At 39.7% G+C, this 13,152-nt stretch overlaps 2 protein-coding genes across 4 annotated transcripts in view; one reads left to right on the forward strand and one right to left on the reverse strand.

The window, feature by feature from the left end:
- PAAF1 (proteasomal ATPase associated factor 1) overlaps positions 1-9,675 on the reverse strand; it is a 33,692-nt gene extending 24,017 nt beyond the window's left edge. The window contains exons 1-3 of one of the 2 annotated variants that reach the window (XM_042906816.1): positions 9,591-9,674; positions 5,972-6,012; positions 2,417-2,520 (exon numbers count right to left, since the gene is read on the reverse strand). In XM_042906816.1, the coding sequence (XP_042762750.1) occupies positions 2,417-2,520; positions 5,972-6,012; positions 9,591-9,637 (192 nt within the window). In that variant the 5' untranslated portion in view covers positions 9,638-9,674. Of the gene's footprint in view, positions 1-2,416; positions 2,521-5,971; positions 6,013-9,590 lie in introns of both variants that reach the window. The other variant, XM_042906817.1, reaches the window with a different exon arrangement.
- A 15-nt stretch (positions 9,676-9,690) lies between these two features.
- LOC122200995 (cytochrome c oxidase assembly factor 4 homolog, mitochondrial) lies at positions 9,691-12,763 on the forward strand. Of its 2 annotated transcripts, none has more exons than XM_042906826.1 (2): positions 9,691-9,903; positions 11,916-12,763. In XM_042906826.1, exons 1-2 carry the CDS (start codon positions 9,745-9,747, stop codon positions 12,180-12,182), a joined length of 426 nt encoding a protein of 141 aa, XP_042762760.1. In that variant the 5' UTR covers positions 9,691-9,744; the 3' UTR covers positions 12,183-12,763. The 2 variants fall into 2 exon arrangements, with proteins under 2 accessions (XP_042762760.1, XP_042762761.1); XM_042906827.1 differs by lacking the exon at positions 9,691-9,903 and adding an exon at positions 9,995-10,202.
- The last annotated feature ends 389 nt before the right edge of the window (positions 12,764-13,152 follow it).

Here is a 13,152-nt window from a genome sequence, read left to right on the forward strand (position 1 = left end):
TTGTGCACCCTCTCTCTCTCTCTCTCAAGTAAAAACAAAAAATTAAAATAGAAGGGATGAAAAATAAAATATTTTCTTAAAAAGTTTCAAAATTATAATATTCTCATCACTAAAAATCAAAATACTCTTATTACAAGTATTCTACTCCTTTAAAAACACCATCAGAATACCTACCTATACAAACAGCACTTTCTTAGCCAGCATATCCATATGTGGTTGCCCGCAGGTTTTTCATTAAATTAGTTTTTGCTTCTAACCACATGACAAAGCCCATACGGCAGCAAGAGAGCTGACCTGGATTTGGAATTGCCTCCTGTATCCAAAATTAAAGCGTCAGCTAAACTCTCCTGGTTTAAACATTCCTATCAGCAAGGATTCAAGGAACTCCATGAACTCAGTGTTCAGGCATCTGTAAGAACTGGGTTTGCTCTCAGAAGACTTCACTTCTTTGAGACTAATTATATGAAAGATTTCACCAATCAGTGGTATTCTCTCACTTATCAATCAAGCAATTCAGCCTTTAATCCATAAACAAACTATGGAGGAAAAGAAATGTTAAGCTACCTTCCAATATCAGCAGTAGAAAATCATGCTGTTAATGAAAATATTTTAATGAAAAGCTGCAGGATATCAAAACATAAAATTCAGGGCAAGGTTTGGGGGAAGAGTGTGAGCATTCCATGCTAAGATAAAATTCAAAGTCAAACTTTTTTATACTCCAGGATTATGTATTTAAGCATAATCTACTGTTTAATAGAATGATGTAGCAACTGCAAAAGTTGACTGCAAAGTGACTCAGGGCAATTAGGAAACAAATGAATGTTCAACTATAACCACTTACTGTCTTACCTAGCAGGTACACTGGCAAAAATTAGCAATGAGGTTGGAAGAGATAAGGATTGTATCAGGGCCTACGTATGAAGGGAAGAAAGGAAATCAGAACTGACGCTGTGGCTGGCAAAACACCTGGGAAAAATGTAGGCTTGCAAGCTGGTGTTCGTATTTGGAAGTTTATAGAACTGGTTTCAATTCTGGCATACAGTCTAACTAGATTTGATTACTAGGGTTAATTAACCTCTCAATCTGTTTGCTTATGTGCAAAATGGGAATTTAAAATATCAATCCCACGGGATTGTTATGATAAGCAAAAACTCACTTTTGTAATATTTTATAGTTTCATTCATATGCAGTCTCCCTCCCCATTAACCAGCCTATAGGTAGAATATCATCTCCATTTAATTACACATTAAAAGAAAGGCTGGTTTCCCCTTTGGGAATCAGGTTACCCACCAGAGCATACTGACTACAGCCATCAGAATGAGTAAGGAAAGTCAGATCTTAGGTTCTGCAATACAGTAAAACCCCAAGCATAACTCATTACAGAAACATGCTTTTAATCCAAAGCATTCATTTATCAAGGCAAATTTTAAGAACCATTGGCTCAGTTGTGATTATGTGATATTAGGCGTCATATTCTACTCGTATTGCAAGACATTGCTAGTTTAACAAGTTAAAATTTATTAGAAATGATTAATCATCTTGCAGAATACTCACAGAAAAGGTTACTCGCAATCCAAGGTTTTACTGTACTTAGTTTGGCCATCTACTCACTTCAAAGACCAATGAGAAAAACTATTAAGTACTATTAACGTAGGTCTTCATCAAGGCCTAGCCAGATAAAGGCTATGCTGTCCAATATGGTAGATACTGGCCACATGAGGTTACTGAGCATTTGAAATACGGCCAGTGCAAATGAAGAGCTGCATTTTTATTTTATTTAAAATTTAATTTAAAAACTAATACTTGACTCAGTTTTTGGAAAACTTTTTAAGTATATTTGAACTACTTGGGTTTGTGAATCTGTGTTCTCACCTGTAAATTTTATAGAACCTAAATACATTTATCAAGTATTTTCAATAAAAAATTATAGAGTCTGAATTGAGATGTGTGGTAAATGTAAAGTATACACAGGATCTCAAGAACTCAGTAAGAAAAACAGAATGTATAATATCTCATTAACAATTTCTTAATATTAATCATAAGTTCAAATAATATTTTAGATCTACTGGGTTAAATAAAATATATTATTAAAATTAATTTCACCTGTTTCTTTTTACCTTTTTTATGTGGTTCCTAGAAAGTTTTAAATTACATATGGGGTTTACATTATTTTACCTACTGAATAGCGCTGATATAAGGGAAGTAAGAATAAGTATACGTAACTAAAAGTATCTAAAAGTATATGTAACTACAAAAGAAAAAAAAAAACTTTTGACATTCAAAGGCGTAAAAACTGTGATTATTATACAAGTAAAGATAACACAGATATACAAATAACAGTATAAATATTTACAGTAGATATATAGGTACTACCCAGTTTTGGACTCGGTGTCATCTAGAAGACATAAAAACCTACCTTATTTATTTCATTCACAATAAATCCTTCTGAAGCTGTAACTTCTGGGATGCCATCGAGGCCAATTCCTTGACAAGTCAGGCTACCATACAAAGTTGGTTTCCCTACATAGCACAAAAGAAGCATGTCTCAAGAAAATAATAAGAACTCAACATTGTTCTCCTTGAAGACCCAATTCAGGCATTTGTACTTATGGTAGGAAATTGGCTCATGGAAGAATAGAAGGTACTTGTGTTAAAGTGACGTGAAGTGGAAAGAGCACTGTCCTAAGTGAACCTAATTTGGGAGGGAGTACACTCACGAGCTAAAACCTAGGACAAAGATTTAGAGATGTGATACAGCATTTGTAAGAAAACTACTAGAGTGATCTCAAATTCAGTTTTACAGACTGTGAAATGGAATTCTTTCAGAATGAAAGATAAAGACCAACATGCACAGATGTATTTATCTACAGTGTATATATATATATCTATATATCTATATATATATATATATATCTACATATATATATATATGTAGATATATAGATATATATAATACATAGCAAAGAATTAAGCTTCAGTAACCTAGAAAATTTGCCTAAGTAGACCACTGTTTTTGCAGTGATGAGGGCTAAATAAGACATCCTACACATAAACATAAGCAGATGGTAGAATGGAGTTAAAAACATTCTCTTCTATTCTTCTTCTGCACTTTATATATACACTTCTGTAAGAGCCCATAATACACTTTATATGTCTGACCTCCCTATTAGACTATAAAGTCCTTGAGTTCAGAAATGATCAGGGTCTACAAATTATTCAGTAAATAATTATTGCACTAAACTGCAATTCTAGGAGTAAGAGGGGAGTAGAAAACATCAAGGATTCACACAGAGTAGGAGTGCTTCCTAGAGAGGGTGGGATTTAAGTAGAACCTTGGAAGATTACACCTAGACAGAGGATAGAAAGATAGGGCTAGGCAGAATATAAGGGAAAGAAAACCAAGTCAGGGAGGAGCATGTCAAGAATAAAAGAAAATTAGAAAAGGGGCGCCTGGGTGGCGCAGTCGGTTAAGCGTCCGACTTCAGCCAGGTCACGATCTCACGGTCCGTGAGTTCGAGCCCCGCGTCAGGCTCTGGGCTGATGGCTCGGAGCCTGGAGCCTGTTTCCGATTCTGTGTCTCCCTCTCTCTCTGTCCCTCCCCCGTTCATGCTCTGTCTCTCTCTGTCCCAAAAATAAATAAACGTTGAAAAAAAAAATTAAAAAAAAAAAAAAAAAAAAAAAAGAAAATTAGAAAGAACAAGATAGGGAGGAGGCATCAATTAATATAACAGTTTGGTTAGGGACACCTGGGTGGCTTAGTTGGTTAGGTCATGGAGTCAAGATTGTGAGATCAAGCCCAACATCAGGCTCCACACTGAACATGGAGCCTGCTTAGGATATTCTCTGTCTCTCTTCCCCTCTCCCTCTATCCCCCCCCTCCCCACGCTCTATATATAATTTTTCAAAAATTGTTTTGAAATACCAGTTTGGTGGGGTGCCAGGGTAACTCAGTTATTAAGCATCCGAATTCGGCTCGGGTCATGGTCTCGTGGGTCATGAGTCTGAGCCCCACGGGGGTTCCGTGCTGACAGCTCAGAGCCTGAAGCCTACTTTGGATTCTGTGTCTCCCTCTCTTTCTGCCTCTCCCCCACTCATGCTCTGTTTCTCTCACTCTCTCTCAAAAATAAATAAATATTAAAAACAAAAAATGCTTTAAATAAGTTTCTTTGCCATTAACATTAAAAAAATTACCAGTTTGGGGCACCTGGGTGGCTCAGTTGGTTAAGCCTCTGACTTCAGCTCAGGTCACGATCTCCTAGTTTGTGGGTTCGAGCCTTGCATCGGGCTCTGTGCTAGCAGCTCAGAGCCTGGAACCTGTTTCGGATTCTGTGCCTTCCTCTCTCTCTGCCCCTCCCCTGCACACACTCTGTCTCTCTCTCTCTCTCAAAAATAAATAGACATTAAAAAAATTTTTTTAAAATACTAGTTTGGAAAAAAATAAATTAAAAAAACAAAAAAACAAAACACAACAAAATAATACCAGTTTGGTTAAAACAGTCATAAAAAGGTAGTTGAAGGATATTAATGGAGGAACTTACAATCTGGGATAAAGGTCTGGAATAGAGAAAATCTAGCAAAGAAGCTTTGGGAAGGAAAGTGGTGTGAAGTGCTAGTTCAGAAAGAAGCCACAAAAATAGGATCAAGGGAACTGTGCTTTTTGTCCACCTCCACAATTCCCTCCTGGCTTCACCCACTGCCCCATGATGCCTGGTCCACAGAGTGTATCATTTTAACCAATCTTCTGTCAACACCCTCAAAATGACCTTTCTACATCTGTAGTCACTGAAATGATCTCAGTCTTGGTTTTCTGTTTATAAAATAGAATTGGTTCAGTCAGTAGAACATAGGAATCTTGATCTCAAGGTCATGAGTTTAAGCCAAGCCCCACATTAAGGCATAGAGCTTACAGGAAGGAGTGAGGAAGGAAGGAAAGAGGAAGGAAGGAAGGAAGGAAGGGTAAGAAAAGGAGGAAGGAAGACACTTTTAAATGTCTATGTCCACACCAATGCATTTATCTACATCTGCACTTACCCTCACCTTCTTTCATCTTAGTCTTTTAGAGTTAATTGAATCTCTCTCTCCTTTAAGACACTAGCTTTTCAGTTAGCCCTTCTCTCCTCTACATATAACCTGTATTTTAATTGCTCTACAATTAGTTCTCATCTTTAAAAACAAAATCCTTGACTATGAGACCTAGCTACTATCTTCCATACAGCATCATTTTCCTCAAAAGACTGTTTAAAATTCTATTTCTCAGAGAAATAGAATATAGTTATATAAAGAATCAAAGGTATCTGAGGTTAAGGATAATCAGTAAAACAAAACTCACAAATTTATTAAAAAGTTTGATTTTTTTTTAATAGTACCACAATAACTACAAACAAATGGATAAGACTAACACAGAAGTGTCATTCAAAGAAATAACTGATAGGATTTGGGAGCTATCTGGACGTGACATGGTAAAGTGACTAGGTTTTTCATTCTGATGCCTAGAATGGTGGTAACTTAAATTTGAAAATCAAGAAAGAAAGTCTGTTTGACAAGAGAAGTGCTCAGCTTGGTTTTAGATTTGATAAAATCAAGAGAACAGTGAGAGCTTCAAGCATTAATGTCTAGCAGATAATTGTTCAATTTCTGCTTGAACTTAAAGAGAGTTCAGGGCTGGAGCCATACATCTAGGAATCATCATCAGGAAATCACAAATGAAACTACAGAACTGCTTAGAATACAATAATATATAGCTAAGGGACTTAATCACTCCCTGAGTAAGTCTGTGGCCTCCAAATGGAAAACTAATCTTAAGGCCTTCCCCTGAAATGGAGGAGTTGGTGTGAATGGTCAAGAACATTTGAAGACTATGAGCATTATGCAAGGAGTTTGGGTCAAGAGAAAGTATGAAGCTCTCTTCTAGGGGTAGTAAATCCCCTTTCTCTAAAGGGAAGGCATATAGTTTTGGGCATATGGACATTACCTGGGGGGTGACAACTCAGCCAGGCTTCCCCTTCATCCTTCCTATGAAGAGAAACAAAAGATTAATTAGGCTCATTCAATGCTGAAAAGGATGCCACTGGTGCAAGGGGGAAAGAAGATCATATAATTTTCAGTTTGGACATAGTACTGAGGTATGATCCAGTATAACATCTCATCCAGGCATAGATTATTCTAAGACAAACTTTATTTACTGAAGAAATATTCATGGATTAAGCACTTAATGCATAGATATCTACGGGTTAAATGAATACTCAAATATTTCATCAATAGGGAGTTCACTATCCATACAGCTGACAGCTTTGAAAAATCAAGAATACTTTCAAAACTGAACTACTGGGACCTCATCAAAATAAAAAGCTTCTGCACAGCGAAGGAAACAATCAGCAAAACTAAAAGGCAACCAACAGAATGGGAGAAGATATTTGCAAATGACATATCAGATAAAGGGTTAGTATCCAAAATCTATAGGGAACTTATCAAACTTAACATCTCAAACCCAAATAATCCAGTGAAGAAATGGGCAAAAGACATGAATAGACACTTCTCCAAGGAAGACATCCAGATGGCCAACCGACACATGAAAAAATGCTCCACATCACTCAGCATCAGGGAAATACAAATCAAAACCACAACGAGATACCACCTCACCCCTGTCAGAATGGCTAACATTAACAACTCAGGCAACAACAGATGTTGGCAAGGATGTGGAGAAAGAGGATCTCTTTTGCATTGTTGGTGGCAATGCAAGCTGGTACAGCCACTCTGGAAAACAGTATGGAGGTTCCTCAAAAAACTAAAAATAGAACTAACCTATGACCCAGCAATTGCACTACTAGGCATTTATCCATGGGATACAGGTGTGCTGTTTCGAAGGGACACATGCACCCCAATGTTTATAGCAGCACTATCAACAAGAGCCAAAATATGGAGAGCCCAAATGTCCATCAACGGATGAATGGATAAAGAAAATGTGGTATATATATATATATATATATATGTATATATATATATATATACATATATATATATATACATACACACACACACACACACACACACACAATGGAGTACTACTCGGCAATCAAAAAGAATGAAATCTTGCCATTTGCAACTACGTGGATGGAACTGGAGGGTATTATGCTAAGTGAAATTAGTCAGAGAAAGACAAAAATCATATGACTTCACTCATATGAGGACTTTAAGAGACAAAACAGATGAACATAAGGGAAGGGAAACAAAAATAAAAACAGGGAGGGGGAGAAAACAGAAGAGATTCATAAATATGGAGAACAAACTGACAGTTGCTGGAGGGGTTGTGGGAGGGGGGATGGGCTAAATGAGTAAGGGGCATTAAGGAATCTACTCCTGAAATCATTGTTTTACTATATGCTAACTAATTTGGATGTAAATTTAAAAAAATAAAAAATAAAATTAAAAAAATACTTTATATGTAGATATTTATTGGGATTACTGGAAACCAAGCCCTGTGCCAGACACTTTGCAAACAGTGTAATTAATCCTCACAATTTAACAAAATACCTTTTATTATTCCCATGTTAAAGATTAAAAACAAACAAACAAAAAACCTGAAGCTCAGGGGCACCTAGATGGCTCAGTCATTTAAACATCTGACTCTTGGGGCGCCTGGATGGCTCAGTGGGTTGAGCATCCAACTTCAGCTCAGGTCATAATCTCGCAGTTGTGGGTTCAGGCCCCACGTCAGAGTCTGTGCTGACAGCTCAGAGCCTGAAGCCCGGTTTGGATTCTTTGTTTCCCTCTGTCTCTGCCCCTCCCCCACTCACACTCTCTCTCTCTGAGTCTCTCAAAAATAAATAAACATTAAAAAAATAATAATAAACATCTTGACTCTTGCTTTCAGCTTGGGTCATGATTTCCCAGTTCCTAGAATTGAGCTCCACGTCCTGCTCCATGCTAACAGAGCAGAGCCTGCTTGGGATTCTCTCTCTCCCTCTCTGCCCCTCCCTTGCTCTGTCTCTCTGTCTCAAAATAAGCTTTAAAAATTTTTATAGGGGCACCTGGGTGGCTCAGTCGGTTGAGCATCTGATTACTGATTTCAGCTGAGGTCATAATCTCACGGTTCATGGGTTCAAGTCCGGCAATGGGCTCTGTGCTGACAGCACGGAACCTGCTTGGAATTCTCTCTCTCTGCCCCTCTCCCACTTGTGTGTGCTCTCTCTCTCTCTCTCTTTCTCTCTCTCTTTCAAAAGAAATAAAACATTTTGGGGGGAGGAGAAGGAAAAAAAAAAGTTAGAGAGGGGGGAGCCAAACCATAACAGACTCTTAAAAACTGAGAATAAACTGAGGGTTGATGGGGGGTGGGAGGGAGGGGAAAGTGGGTGATTGGCATTGAGGAGGGCACCTGTTGGGATGAGCACTGGGTGTTGTATGGAAACCAGTTTGACAATAAATTTCATATTAAAAAATAAAAATAAATAAACATTTATTAAGAAAACTGACTTAAAAAAAAAAAACCCTAAAGCTCAGGAAAAAGTGACTTGCTCAAGGTCACCTAGCTATCTGGAAAACGAATTGAAACAAGGGACTAGTACACAATGTCTGCATTCTAACAGGTCACTGACTTTTTACATGTTTTAGAATGCTCCTCTCCAATCATCCAAATCCTTACCTCATCACTCTTAACACTTTTAGGATATAATGAAAAAGACTTACACTTTTGAGACAGAAAAATCTAGGTTGATACTAAGTAACTCTCTGTCACTTACTGGCTGCAAAATCCTAAGCAAGTTACTTCTTTATTCCTCTCCTGCATTCTCTCCTGATTGGCCCTCAGTAAAGGTTAGTGTTCTTCCTTTATTACTTGTCACACATTCTGTGTTGTAGTAAGTAATTTAGTCCACATAGTAAAGTGTAAGTTTCTTAAATGCAAAAACCTATGTTTTATTCATCTTCACCACTGTTCCAATTTGAAAAACCCTTAGTAGTAACAGTTGCCATTCATGGCACTGCTGTACTCATCATGGTGCACGCAGTAATAACTTGCACAGTATACCATGAATAAATAGATATTGAATGAATGGTTTGCTGTGCATTACCAATTAAGCTATCAGCTTCTTGAAGGAAGGAACCACTGTTTAAAACTCCACTACACTCACAGGGTCTGGACATAGTGGTTGTTACACTGTTTCCTGAATAGAACTGCCCAATATGTCTAACATAGCACTGGGGGTCTGAGAATACAAGGATTCCATCATACACTCAAAGACAATGTGGAGGTAGGTGGTTGAGTACTAGGACTTTTGCAAATACAGTAAATATTTGCTAAATGACTAGGACTACTTGGCTAAGAGTTTCCCTGCCTCCCAGTTTGCCTGTCTTTGTCCACTCATTGATCCTAATCCTGGTGCTGGGATCACACAGCACGTACGTGTTGCCTTGGCCTCAGGACAGCTCTTCTGAGAATGAAAACCTATGACCACGTGTGACTTCTTTTTCTACACCCAGGGATCCCTTAAGAACCGATGAGGTAATCCCTATCCTGGACTGGGTACAGCGCTCCTTAACGCAAAGACAACATGCGTTACCCGCCTCCTCCGTCCCGGGCCTGGGCCTTTGTTCACCTGAGGGCTTGGGCCCAGTCGCTCTGAATCCTCAAAGGCGCCGCCATCTTAACCCCGCCTCCACCTGCCCGCCTCTTCCGCTCTTCGCCGGAAGTGGGTCCCAGAAGGGGCTGCGACGAGATTGGAGGGCGGAATCTCTACTGAGAGGCCGCCAATGATTATGCGCGGCGGGTCCCTCTTCCCCACTTCCGCTCTCAAGCTCCTTTACAGGCTGGTTTCCGGTCGGAGTGTCGGGAGAGTTACAACTGCCTACAAGACGGACGGCGACGTGCAGGAACGCGCGTCCAAATTCTCGTGTTCCACCTGTTGCTCGGTGAGCACTCTGTACCGCGTCCTTGCACTATAAGGCTTAGCCGGCACAGCGGGGCTGCGGTTGGCTGCCGCGCTCGCGCTTGAGTCTTCTTAAAGTGGGAGACTTTAAAGTGGAAGCTGCAGGTGCCTTAGACACATGAATTTCTCTGCTTTCCTATGACTTCCTAGTCCAGGCCAGTCTCAGCCATCCCGCTGCCGACCATTTGCTTGCCCTGATCTCCAACCATGGGTCTTCCTCTTTTTCCTTCAGGGAAGACTGAAGCCAGGATGTGGTGGGGAAAGAGTACCGTTGCATTTACTGTGAGCCCTGTTGTCGCGCATGCATTTCTCGTCCATTATCATATTAATCCTTATATTAGTTGTAGGAGTTCAGTATTATTAAGGAGGAAGCTAAGAAGATTGTATGGTAAAACGTGGTGTCAGGATTCGAACCTAGTTCTCTTGGCTTAGAATCCAGGGCACTTTTTCCGTACAGTAATAAAAACTTATTTATTGAAGTCTTTGGACATGCCAGGCTTATGTGCATTATGTCATTTAGTCTTCAACAGTCTTGTGAGGTAGATGTGAACTCTTTTTCAAGAGAGATTATGAAGTGATTTTCTTAAGGTCACCCAGTGAGTCAGTAACAAAGCTAGGTTTCCAATCTTAGTCTCTTCAAAACCTATTACCCACCTCCTTCCTTAAGTTATACTGCCTCCAAAGCAAATGAGTTTTGGGTAGGCTATGTTGGCTTAACGTGGCCAACAAGACCTTGCTATGATCAGATATTTTCTCATAGTGGCGATTTCATTTGCTATTCCCTAGTCATACAGAACTTTGAGTTCCTCTCCTGTGTCAAATTCTGTCTCAACCCCTGACCCTGCTCTTCCATTGACTACCCGTATTATTTCTCCCCATCCTTGGCTAACTCCTATTCATCTTTCAAGTCTCAGTTTAGAAATCACTTCTTCCAGGAAGCCTACTCAGCCTGTTCCTGCCATGTCTGGATTAGGTGTTCCTCTAGTGTGTTCCCAATCTTAGCTATCTGTACACACTGTGTAGTAACCTGTTTATTGTCTAGATTGTAAACTCCATTAAGGCAGGAACTATATCCATCTTGGTCACTCCTGTATCCTCAACTCTAGCATAGTGCCTGGTACATGATAGGTTCTCATTGATCATTTGTTGAATGAATCAGAGACACAGGAAAGGCACTGAAAGGTAAATTCCAATAAGGCAGGAACTACATCTGTCTTGGTCACTCCTGTATCCTCAATTCTTGCGTTGTACCTGGTACGTGATAGGTACTCAATAATCATTTGTTGAATGAATCAGAGAAACAGGAAAGGCATTGAAGAGTGCTAGTTCCTTTAAAGCCTGTCATGGTGAAATTTGTTCAAAGGCTGAGGTTATTTCCCTTCAAAGCTTTCTCAAGTTCCTTCTGTAGGCTGCTTTCTGCTGGGTGCTCTGAGGCAGATGATCTTGGGAAGACAGTCTGGGCAAATCTACCTCACATTAAGTACTCTCATCTCACAGACTTATGCGCCCATGCACACTCTATGCTACAGCTAAACTGAACTCTCCATTCCTCCTGTATGTCAAACGCTACCCATATTTGGGTAATCTCCCAAGTGTTAAACTATGTTCTTTTCCAGCCATAGGAAAAGGCTAATAGGAGGAAAGGACAGATTCATTCTTTTGGGGAGACATCTGCTGCAAAAAGGTGACATTTCACCTAATTCAAATTCTGTTAGCAAAATCCATTCAAGCTTATTTAGTGCTGTGCTAAACTTTCTCATATACTTTATGTCATTCTATTGAGTTCAAACCGTTTTACAGATCTGCTCTCTTGCCAGGCCTAGTACTGATGGCACCAATGAATCAGGCCCAATATCTGTTCTCAAATAAGCTTACACTCTGCAAGGGGAGACAGATGCACGGATAGGCTATAACAGTGCAGTTTGGTCAATGTTATTGATAGTAATGGAACCTCATAATCACATTCCTACTCTAACTTTCCCTCCATTATTCCAGAGACTCTCAAAGATGTCAACTCAAGGCCATGCTTGGGCCCGACAGGTGAAGAAGGAGGATGAGGAAGAGGATCCGCTGGACCAGCTGATTTCCCGCTCTGGTTGTGCTGCTTCCCACTATGCAGTACAGGAGTGCATGGCCCAACACCAGGACTGGCGACAGTGTCAGCCACAGGTACAGGCCTTCAGGGACTGCATGAGTGAACATCAGGCAAGGCGGCGGGAGGAGCTGCAGAGGAGGAAAGAGCAAGGCAGTGCTCACCACTGAGACCCCAAACCACCTATCCGCAGAGGATGTCCCTGAAGAAACGAGCCCAGAGAGATCATAGGAGGAAGAAGTCCTGAACAGTGGAAGTTTGGGCCGAGAGGCGTAAAACATGGGGATTGTCTGGCCAAGACTGACTTTGAGAGCCAGACAGCCATGGGTTTGGACATGACTGCTGTAAAGAGCTGTCATATTTTCATTGTGCAATCCCACACATCCTCACCTACCATGTTACACCGATATTAAATGTCAACTGATATTTGCCAAGTAAAACAAAGAGTTGGGTTAAGGGATGCTCTCTTACCTTACATCTTGGGTCAGTGTGCCAGGTACCAAGCCGATTACATGGATGTTTAATTTTAAAAGTAAATTCACAATCTAAATGTAAACTGATTACCTAATCAGGTCTTCATTTATTGAGTAATTGGTTCAACACAGCAAGTTTTTCTGAGACCTTCCCAGGTGCCAGGTACTGTGTGAATGAATAATATGATCTGATGTGATAAATAATAGGATCTCTTCTTTCATGTTTCTTAGTCTGGTTTGAGAGATAGAAATAAATAAAACAGCATTAGAACAACTAATTACTGGCCATTATATAAGTGCCTTTATCTTTCATTAGTTGTTCTGGACGTTTCATTCAGTCTAAGGAAGGAAGAAAACAAATGGGAAAATAAACATCGAGTGCCTCTTATGTGCAGACAGATACAGTCTGACCTCAGCATGCTTCCAGCCCAGGAAACACACAATGTTGGCCTGACATTTAAAAGGCACATTTAACATAAAATACAGATTTTCAGATTTTAAAAACTGGAGAAGCTATCAACATGGAGCTTATATTCCTACTTGACAGTAATTTGCTGGAGCTGAATATGGATGCTTCTTTTAGGTGGTTATGTTCTCCAGTTGTTAACAGTTGCCATTGATTTTCATTTCCTTCCATGAAACTACATTACCCATTCTATTACTTTCT

Source organism: Panthera leo, chromosome D1 (genome assembly GCF_018350215.1).
Source record: "Panthera leo isolate Ple1 chromosome D1, P.leo_Ple1_pat1.1, whole genome shotgun sequence".
Classification (NCBI taxonomy): domain Eukaryota; kingdom Metazoa; phylum Chordata; class Mammalia; order Carnivora; family Felidae; genus Panthera; species Panthera leo.